Source organism: Microcaecilia unicolor, chromosome 3 (assembly GCF_901765095.1).
Source record: "Microcaecilia unicolor chromosome 3, aMicUni1.1, whole genome shotgun sequence".
NCBI classification, from domain to species: Eukaryota; Metazoa; Chordata; class Amphibia; order Gymnophiona; family Siphonopidae; genus Microcaecilia; species Microcaecilia unicolor.
Window position 1 is genome coordinate 247,862,696 of NC_044033.1, and position 10,959 is coordinate 247,873,654.

Genomic DNA, 10,959 nt, shown 5'->3' on the forward strand with positions numbered 1-10,959 from the left:
CCCGGTTGGTGTCCTGGCATGTGAGGGGGACCAGTGCACTATGAATCCTGGCCCCTCCCCCGACCAAATGCCTTGGAATTGTTCGTTTTTGAACTGGGCGCCTTCGGTTTCCATTATCACTGAAAACCGATACCGCCCCGCTCAAAACCGCACAAATCCGATGCATTTGCCCAGCACCAACTGTATTATCGAAACAAAAGATGGACGGCCATCTTTTTCGAAAATACGGTCTGTCCCGCCCCTTCATGTACCCGTCCTCGGAGATAGGTGCCCATGGAGATGGGCGTTCACGTTCGATTATGCCCCTCTATGTATGCTTTGGAAGAAAGACGAGAGAGGGGAGATATGGTAGAGACGTTTAAATACCTATGCAGCATTAATGCACAGAAGGCAAGTCTCTTTCAATTGCAAGGAAGCTCTGGAACGAAGGGGTTAGACGATGAAGGTGAAAGACTCAGAAGTAACCTGAGGAAGTACTTCTTCACGGAAAGGGTGGTGAATTCATGGAACGACCTCCCGATGGAAGTGGTGATGAAAACAGTACCTGAATTCAAGAGAGCTGGGGAAAAGTACATAGGATCTCTATGGGAGTGATGGGAAAAGTAGATGGCATGGATGAACAAATTGGATAAGCCATGTGGTATTTATCTGCCTTTATTTTTATATGTTTTTATGTTTCTATGTATTATCTGTCATGGAAGTACTGCATGTTAGTAGAGTCTATGTGTACCTGGTTTGTATCTGTATTGGAACACTGTGGAGTTTTGCCTCAACTATTCATTTTTGGCCAACACTATGGACTTGAGCACCATTTCTTGGCTATTCATAATACAGAGCATTTTATGGCTGCAAAATCCCTTTTAGGGGCAAAGCACCTGGAACTACTTTTGTTCTCTGTCCTTATTCGCTGGTTGATAAATACAACACCTGCTTATCTGGACTGATCTTGTAAGACTAAAGGAAAGAAAATTATCAGGTAAGACATAAATTTTCCTTGTAAAGTATGCATGTTTCTTTCCTTCTCCCTCCCTGGAAGAACATTACCTCTTAATATATTTACCCCCAAATTCTATAAATGGCGCTTAAAATTACGCACACAAATTGAAGTGCACACCCATATTGAATAACAAGCCAATTAGTGCTGGTAATTAGTACTAATAGTAACATAGTAACAAAGTAGATGACGGCAGAAAAAGACCTGCACAGTCCATCCAGTCTGCCCAACAAGATAAACTCATATGTGCTATTTTTTGTGTATACCTTACCTTGATTTGTAGCTGTCATTTTCAGGGCACAGACCGTATAAGTCTGCCCAGCACTATCCCCGCCTCCCAACCACCAGCCCCGCCTCCCACCACCGGCTCTGCCACCCAATCTCAGCTAAGCTTCTGAGGATCCATTCCCTCGGAACAGGATTCCTTTATGTTTATCCCATGCATGTTTGAATTCCATTACACAGGGGGGAATGGGGGACCATACAGAAAATAATTTGGATTTTAAAACTCCAGTTTCACATTGTTCTTCTAAATGATAACAGCAAGGAATTGTCTATCCTTTCATGGAAGAATAAGAATCTATTCCTCCAATTATGTATGACACACTGTAAAAAGTCTTGCTAATAATTAGTACTAATAATCAATTATCAGCACCAATTGGCCTTAATTGAAATGTACAACTCCAAAAAGGGGGCATGGCCGAGGGAGGGTTTTGGGAGGATCAGGGGACTTCCTAAAATGTATGTGCACTCTTATAGAATAAGGAGGATCTACGCCAAATTTAGACACAAAAGATGTACACCAGGGTTTACTTGGAGTAAATCCTTACATCTAAAGTTAGGCACTAGCCCCCAGATTCTATGTAGTGCAACGTACACATGCAGATCTGGTCATATTCTCGATTTGCGCAAGCAACTAAGCTAACAAACCAATCAGCGCTGATAATTGCCAATTAAGCAATTATTGACACTAATTGGCATTAGATAAAAAAAGCAGATCGTGTAAAAAGATAAATATAGTTTATTTCAAACAATATACTGGTATTTGTATAAGTATAGACAGCCCGACACAGGCCGTGTTTCGCCCAACTGGGCTGCTTCAGGGGCTATAAAAAACATATGAATGATCAGTTATAATATTAAACTACACACATAAAAAACATATATAATATAAATATATATATATATATATATATATATATATACATACATGTATATGCACATACAACAAATATAATGTCTATATCAGTGTACATATATAAATCTAAAATGATACATACCAAATTTGTTATTAATATTTAATATAATTTTAAAAGATTTTTTCTATATGGTTTTTATATAGAGCATGTTTTGGTATGTATCATTTTAGATTTATATATGTACACTGATATACAAATACCAGTATATTGTTTGAAATAAACTATATTTATCTTTTTACACGATCTGCTTTTTTTATCTTCCACCTTGGAGTTTGCAGACCGTCTGCCTTTGTGCTTTCTTGGACTAATTGGCATTAATCAGAATTTGTGCGCACAACTGTCTATGCGTATTCTGTAAAGTGATGTGTGTAAATTCTAATGTGCATAGCTGAAAAGGGGGTGTGGAATGGGCGGTTCGTGGGCTTTTCAAAAAACTATGCATGTTGTTATAGAATACATCTGATCTGCACCTAATTTAGGTATCTGAATTTATGCCAAGTGTAACCACCCGTGACTAAATTTGGTTGCATGGACAGGCGCTCAACGTATTCTATAAATTGCACCTAAATTTAGGCGTACTTTATAGAATATGCCTGAGCGTATAGCATGTAGACGGTGCCTAACTTTCAGTGTCGTTTCTCGAATAACTTCATTATTTTTGTGGTGATACGTTTTCAGTGCTGTTTATAGAATTTAGTCCTTAATGTGTATACATTTTGGAACAAAATGTGCAGATTTTAACCACACAGGATGGCCAATATTTAGGCAGCTATTTACATAGGGGGAATGCTGTTTCCTTTCATAAATTGGTTTGAAGATTTTCCACTGTATCATAAATGTCCAAGTTGTATTTTTAAATGTGTTTTTCAAATAATAGATCCTAAATCCCAGCTGAAAATCTCAGGTTGTAACATTGCTGAAAATATAAACTTTCCCTTGTTTTGTGATGGAAAATATAAACATGTACATTTTAGTACATTAAAAAAATGGGTGTCTAGAAAAATATTAAGTTCAAACAAGAGATACCCTTATTGTATAGTAGGTTCTATACTGTTATTTTTATGGCTTCTTTTTGATAAAAAAAAATGTAGGCTACATAAAGGAATATTGTTTAAACAGAAATGTAATTGAAATTACATGCTCATTGACATTTGGTTCCTTCCTATTGCCTTTTTCAGGGCCCCTTTCACTTCTTTGTTTTATAATGTGTAGATCAGAGGGTTCAACACAGGAGTGAGGACAACATAGGCCAGGGAAATGATTTTGTCTTTCTCAGACACTATGGAGCGAGGCTTCATTTATACTCCCAAACCATTGCCATACAATAGAAGGATGATTGTCAGGTGTGTGAGGTGCAAGTAGAGAAGGCTTTGCATCTTCTGTCCATTGAGTGAATTTTCAAGACGCTGTTGATGATATGGATGTATAAAAAGACAATTACAGAAAGGGGAAGATTACGACTAACACATTTGAGACAAAAATTGCTACCTCAATTGGGTAGATATTGATGCATGTCAATCTATACATTATTATTTAGATTTTGCTCATACCTTTTTCAGTAGTAGCTCAAGGTGAGTTACATTCAGGTACACTGGATATTTCTCTGTTGCAGGAGGGCTCACAATCTAAGGTTGTACCTGAGGCAATGGAGGGTTAAGTGACTTGCCCAAGATCACAAGGAGCAGCAGCAGGATTTGAACTGGCCACATCTGGATTGCAAGACTGGTGCTCTAACCACTAGGTCACTCCTCTGCTCCTGCAGTAATCTCACACATATAGTGGTCAATTCTGTTTCCACAGAAGGACAGTGGTCAATTCTGTTGTGTCCACAGAAGCGCAATGTCAACACCAAAGCTATGCCCCAACTTGAGAGCAAGAAGCCAGTTATCAATGTACTGATGGCTAATTTCATACACATGATCCAATTCTTGATGACTGTGTAGTTCCGGGTCGAGCGCACCATTTCTGGGGGAAAAAGCCCCCTGGAAATGGTTAGCATGGCGGGAACCCAGCCTGGTTTCAGCTGAGTTACCACGGGAGCCCTTACTGCCACCTCAGTGGGTGGCGGTAAGGGCTCCCTGCCGCATGGCCACAAAGTAAGAGTTTTCTTACTGCATGGCCATTTTGTTTTTGGGGCTTTTTACCCACTGTGATAAAAAGGGCCCTGGCGTGTGGGAAAAACACCCCCTGATGCTACAGCAGGTCTCTTTTTCTTGCAGCTTGATAAAAGGACCCCTAGTAAGTTAAACCGATAAAAAGGTAACATCTTATCTTCTGGTTTTCTTTTCTGTGTATTACCTGTAATGTGGACTAACACAGCAATCACACTATTTTATCCAAAATGAATATGGTATGTAGAGGGGAATAATAATAACCAATTATTTTTTACCAAATCCATCTCCACTGTGCAGATATTGCTTGAATTATGGCACGATCCTTTTCGTTTTTTGCTATGCCTAAATTTATAAACATAACTTTTAAGTTCCAAAACTGAGATGAATATTTGGTTGAAACTTTATTGCCCTTATACTAAGTGGCGATAAAAGGGACCCTGCAGTGCCATCGGCGTGGGTTTGCCGTGCACTGAGGCCCCCTTTTAGCACCGCCTGTTAAAAAGGGTTTTCTTTTTACAAAAAAAATTGCTGTGCACTAATGCCGACTCAGCCCATTTACTTTGATATCAGCACTTAACAAGCAGTAATGGGCACTGATTAGAATTTAGGCGCACAACTCGCTAAGCGTATTCTGTAATGATGTATGCCGAACTTCTAAAGTGCGCAGGCCATGTTTTAGTGAGTATAAATGAATGCATGCAGATTTAGGTGCTGAAATATCAACTAAGCTTATTCCATAATCAGCTCCTAAATGTAGGTGCCGATTATAGAATACGCTTTGTCGGCACCGATTTCAGCGCCAATTTTATTTTTTAGGCGCCATATGTAGAATCTCCTAAGTGGCCAATTTCCTGTTTTTTGTATTAATGGCTACACACTTATGTTAGCAGAACAAAGGGAGTGGAAAATAGACCAGGAAAACCAGAAACAAACGAGGAGACTTCAGTTGATAGTAGCCTGCTCCAAAAGCCGCATCAGCTCACCTCACTCAGGACCTACGGATTTCTTATAAAAAGGTCTTTTTAAAGACCACATTTCTCCATCTCATTGTACCAACATACATTGACCAATTGATGTTTTTTCATATTTTATACAAAGACTCTTGAAGTAGGCTAACAGCCGAAACACTGTACTGTGTCGAGTCTGCACCAATAAACTGTCTACTATTGATTAAAGTCTCCCCCTAACACACCCGCTTTCAAAAAAACTTTTAAATTTGCGGTTAGCGTGCACAAATTTGACAGTTACGCAGGATGCCTTAGCATGTCTTGCCATTTTAAGCTGTGTTAGGCCCACATTGAGGGCCTCTTTTACAAAGCCGCGCTACCGATTCTCAGTGCAGCAAATGAGAGGACGCCCATTCAATTCCTATGGGCTTCCTCTTATTTGCTGCAGTGTTAGACATCTAAAAGTTGTACTCATTAAAAAAGCTCAACCTGCTTAAATTGCTCAGTGCTGTATTCGTGAAACAATGGGGCTATTTTTCACCATCGCCCAACATTTATCGATCATAAATACAAATGAAGAAAATCAAGCACTTATCTACACCACTCTATTTGCAGATATGCTATCAAACATTTTTCTAAGGAATGAACACTTTTGTGGTGTTATTTTTAACTATTGTTGCTCTTTGCTGGCCCCCACCCAGAAGCTGCCGCTCTAGGTGATCACCTAGTTTCCATAATGGTTAAAAACCAGATCCAAACTTATTTATTTATTTATTGCATTTGTATCCCATCTCTTCGCAGGCTCAATGTGGCTTACAATACATCATGAATAGTGGAAATAAGAAAAGAATAGATATATGGTGTTACAGAAGGATATTGGTTGCATGGTAAAGAAATACATGATAGTAATATAACAGAAAACATTATAAGACATTTCCGGATAAGTGTGAGGAATTTCACATGTGTTGATCTTTGTGGTATATCTTGTCAAACAGATGGGTCTTCAGTAGTTTGCGGAAGTTGGTTAGTTCATAGATCGTTTTTAGGTTGCGTGGCAACGCGTTCCAGAATTGTGTACTCATAAAGGAAAAGGTTGATGCGTGCATTCATTTGTATTTTAGACCTTTACAGTTGGGGAAATAACCTGCCTTATTTTGTCAGTCCTCACCCTGTGCCCCCTATATTCACAATAAGATCAATCATTGTGGACCTCTCCTCTTTCTCTTCACTCATGTCCCCTACACCCATAGCAATACCAGTTTCCTTTCTCTTCTGTCATTTTTCAAACACAACAAAAGGGCATAAATATGACAGGAAAAAAGATTAAACCTTTCAGGCTCATTTTCGAAAGAGAAGGATGCCCATCTTTCAAAAACGGAAGATGGACATCCATCTCACAGAGACGTCCAAATCGGTATAATCGAAACCTGATTTTGGATGTCTCCAATTGCAGTCCGTCGCAAGGACATCCAAATTTCAAAGGGGCGTGTCAGAGGCGTAGTGAAGGCGGGACTTGGGTGTGCCTAACACTTGGATGTCTTTGGCCCATAATTGAAAAAAGCAAGGATGTCCTTGACGAACACTTGGACGTTTTCATCCGGATGTGTTTTTTTTACGAATAAGGCACAAAAAGGTGCACGAAATGATCAGATGACCACCGGACGGAATCGGGGATGACCTCCCGTTACTCCCCCAGTGGTCACTAACCCCCTCCCACCCTCAATAAACATCTTTTAAAATATTTTGTGCCAACCTCAGATGTCATACTCAGGTCCATGACAGCGCATGAAGGTCCCAGGAGCAGTTTTAGTGGGTACTGCAGTGCACTTCAGACAGGCGGACCCAGGCCCATATCCCCACTACCTGAACAGCAAGCTCTCCAAAACCCACCACAAACCCACTGTACCCATATTTAGGTGCCCCCCCTTCACCCGTAAGGGCTATTGTAGTGGTGTACAGTTGTGGGTAGTGGGTTTGGAGGGCTCAGCACATAAGGTAAGGGAGCTATGCTCCTGGGAGCATTTTATGAAGTCCATTGCAGTGCCCCCTAGGGTGCCAGGTTGGTGTCCTGGGATGTCAGGGGGACCAGTGCACTAGAAATACTGGCTCCTCCCACGTCCAAATGGCTTGCATTTGACCGTTTTTGACATGGATGTCTTTGGTTTCGAAAATCGCCGAAAGTCAGAAACGTCCAAATCCAAGGACGTCCAAATCTAGGGACATCCAAATTTAAGAATTTGGACGTCTCTGAAGGTATTTTTGAAATGAAAGATGGAAGTCCATCTTTTTTTGAAAATATGTTTTTTCTCGCCCCTCGATTTCGATGTTTTGCAAAGACGTTCAAATCGCAACTTGGACGTTTCTTTCGAAAATGCCCCTCTTTATCTACTATGATTAAATAAAACTCCAAATTTATTATAGTTCGAGGAAGGAGGACATTATATATTATTATGAAAACCAGGTCATAGGACCTCTTACAGTACACAGCTGTTCCAAGTCCAGACCTTCTCAAAACTTTTAATCATTTGTCATTCCCAACCTACAACCAGATTTCATTCAAAAATGTATAAATTCAAATAAAATTAAAAAGACACTTAGTTGAAATAACAACTTGCAGCACTGACACATTTGGGTCCTCTACAGACTTCTACGGTCTGTGTCCCACAAATGGCAAAAGACTGAAAGAAGATTCGCCAAATCCAGCATGGCGGAATTAAGGCTAATGCCAGACAGACTTCTACTGTCTGTGTCCTGCAACTGGTAAAAGACATCTGAAGCTTCGGCAGCTCCAGTGTTGTAGATCAGCTTATTGTCACAAACTGCGAGTGAGGGTGCTGTGCAGCTCAGGGGAGAAGAGAAGACATTCAATCTATAAATGCAGGAATATATTGGTGTGATCAATAGGTAAATCTATACTAAACAAAACAACACACCAGTCAAAAATGGCCAATCACATAGTGGTATTATAGGAGAAAACCCCTCAGAACCTATCGGACCACGCGTCCTAGGTTTACAACATGCCAAAAATATTCTATCTGTCACAATTCACTAATTGTAGATCGGAGTTTGTGGTATATACCATCATATGCCCGTGCAAAAAAATCTATGTGGGCATGACGACAAGGATGTTTAAAGTACGGATGTTAGAACATAGAGCGAATTTAGCGAGACAAAGTATAAAGGAACCTATTGTAGAGCACTGTTTGCAATTACAACATAAGTTTGAAGATTTGCGCTGTTGCGTTCTTGAGAAAGTAGAGGGAAATCTACGGGGAGGAAATAGAAAACTCATACTGTAACAAAAAGAAGCTAAATGGACGTTTAAACTTAAATCTTTAGAACCTGTGGGTCTCAACAATAAGATAGATTGGCATGTATTCTATTGACTGATTAGAATACTGATCCTATTGGATGTTTTTTACAATCAGCTGATCGAGTTGTATTTAAAGGTTCTTTTTGGCGTGTGACATCATAGCGCCATTTTGTTTCTGATGTGGGCAAACGAATGTATGTGAACCGGTGTGAAGATCAATCCTTTGTGTTATGGTTAAGAGTTTTACAACTGAATTTTTTATTTTCACAGAAAACTGGAAAGCTCTTTAAATACAATAAGCAAGTGAGCACAGAAGTCCCTGAGGAAGCCACTTTATGGTGAAACGGTGGCGCCGTTGGACACAAAAGCTAATTGCTGTATTTATTGCTTCCAGTATCACTACGATGAAGAAGTAGTTTGAGTTGTAATTTTGAGGCATTTTATTTGCACACAAAAAAAAAGAAAAGAAAAAATTAGTGGAGAAAAATTTATAACCCCCATGATTGAAACTATCAACGGCCATTTTTTTGGCATGTTGTAAACCTAGGACGCATGGTCCAATAGGTTCTGAGGGGTTTTCTCCTATAATACCACTATGTGATTGGCCATTTTTGACTGCTGTGTTGTTTTGTTTAGTGAGAGGGGAAGACATCTTGACTGGTAAGTTGAATACTGTCAGCAAAACTTGGGAATGATTTCACTAAAGTTAGTTATTGAGGGGTCCTTTTACAAAGCAGCAGTAAGCCCAATTCGAGCTTACCGCTCGCTAAAAGGGAAGTACCTCTGGGCTATCGCAGTAGCTCGGCAGTAGTTCTCACCCCCAGTGCACGCAGTTTCCGGCGCTACACAAATATTTTTACTTTTATAGCGCTGGTGTGTACCCGGCAGTAATTGGGCAGTTCCGTGCGCTGCCCAGTTACTGCTGGGGTAGTGCGGGAGCCCTTACCGCCATCTCAATGGGTGGCGGTAAGTGCTCCCACCCGAAATGGGAGTGCAGCAAGTTCTTCACTTGCCACGTGTCCATTTCTTAAAAAAAACAACAAACAAACAAATAAAAACCTGCTTTTTACCAGCTGCGGTAAGAGGGGGCCTCAGTGTATGTCAAAAACACACGCCGACACCAGCGTAGGCTCCCTTTTGCCGCAGCTTTGTGAAAGGACCCCTTAGTGACATCTTTTTCCTTCTCATTGTCTTTTTCAGGGCTTCTTTCACTTCTGAGTTCCTTAACGTATAGATAAGGGGGTTCAACATGGGTGCGAGGACCACGTAGACCAGAGAAATGATTTTGTCTTTCTCGGACATCATGGAGCGAGGCCTCAAGTACACTCCCATAGCAGTGCAATAGAAAAGAATGACAACTGTCAAGTGGGAGGAGCAGGTGGAGAAAGCTTTGCGTCTTCCATCTGTTGAGCTGATTTTCAAGACACTGGTGATGATGTGAATATATGAAAAGATAATTACAGAAAGGGGAATGATGATCACTAGCACATTTGACATAAAAAAGGCTACATCGATTGGATGGATATCAATGCATGTCAGCCGTATCACTGTAATAACCTCACACATGAAGTGGTTGGTTCTGTTGTGTCCACAGAAGGGCAGCGTCAGCATCAGAGCCACCGCTGTAATTGACAGCACAAAGCCAGTTATCCATACACTGATGGTTAAGTTCACGCAGACTGACCAGTTCATGATGATGGTATACTTCAAGGGTTGAGATATCGCCATGTATCGGTCCCATGCCATGACTGCAAGGAGAAGGTACTCTACCAACCCAAAAGCCAGAGCAATGTACATTTGTACAACGCAGCCACTAAATGAAATTGTTTTCCACTCTGAGAGTAAGTCCTTGAGCATCTTTGGGATACAGGAAGAGGAGTAACAGATGTCGAGGGAGGACAAAATACAGAGAAAAAAGTACATGGGTGTGTGGAGAGTTTGATCCTTCCAGGTGACTACAATGATGAGCGCATTGGCAGACAAGATGACCACATATACCAGCAGGAACACGACAAAGAGAATATGCTGTGTTTCTGATTGATCAGTGAGTCCCAGTAGGATAAATTCTGTGATCTTGGTTTGATTTTCAGTTTCCATGTGATACCTGGAAGGGAAAAAAGGATCTATAATCAATGAAATGCTTCAAAGCAGTTTCCCCAGGAAAATAGATATATACAAGGAAGGGGAAATGGGACTTAATATACTGCCTTTCTGAGGTTTTTGCAACTACATTCAAAGCAGTTTACCTGTATTCCAGTGGCGTCGTGAGGGCAGCTGACACCCGGGGCGGGTCGCCGCTGCGCACCCCCCCCAGGTGCAGCATGGTGCACCCTCCCCCCTCCGGAGCGCAACCCCCCCCAAGAACATACCTGGAAGGCGGTGAGGGGCGGGC

The 10,959-nt window shown here is 40.9% G+C and overlaps 1 protein-coding gene across 1 annotated transcript; it reads right to left on the minus strand.

Annotated features, from left to right (window-relative positions):
- Nucleotides 1-9,740: 9,740 nt before the first annotated feature.
- LOC115465003 (olfactory receptor 13D1-like) lies at nucleotides 9,741-10,664 on the minus strand (the record flags this gene model as incomplete). Its single annotated transcript, XM_030195399.1, has 1 exon — nucleotides 9,741-10,664. A coding segment is annotated over exon 1 (924 nt), but the record flags the coding sequence as incomplete, so codon positions are not given.
- Nucleotides 10,665-10,959: the final 295 nt, after the last annotated feature.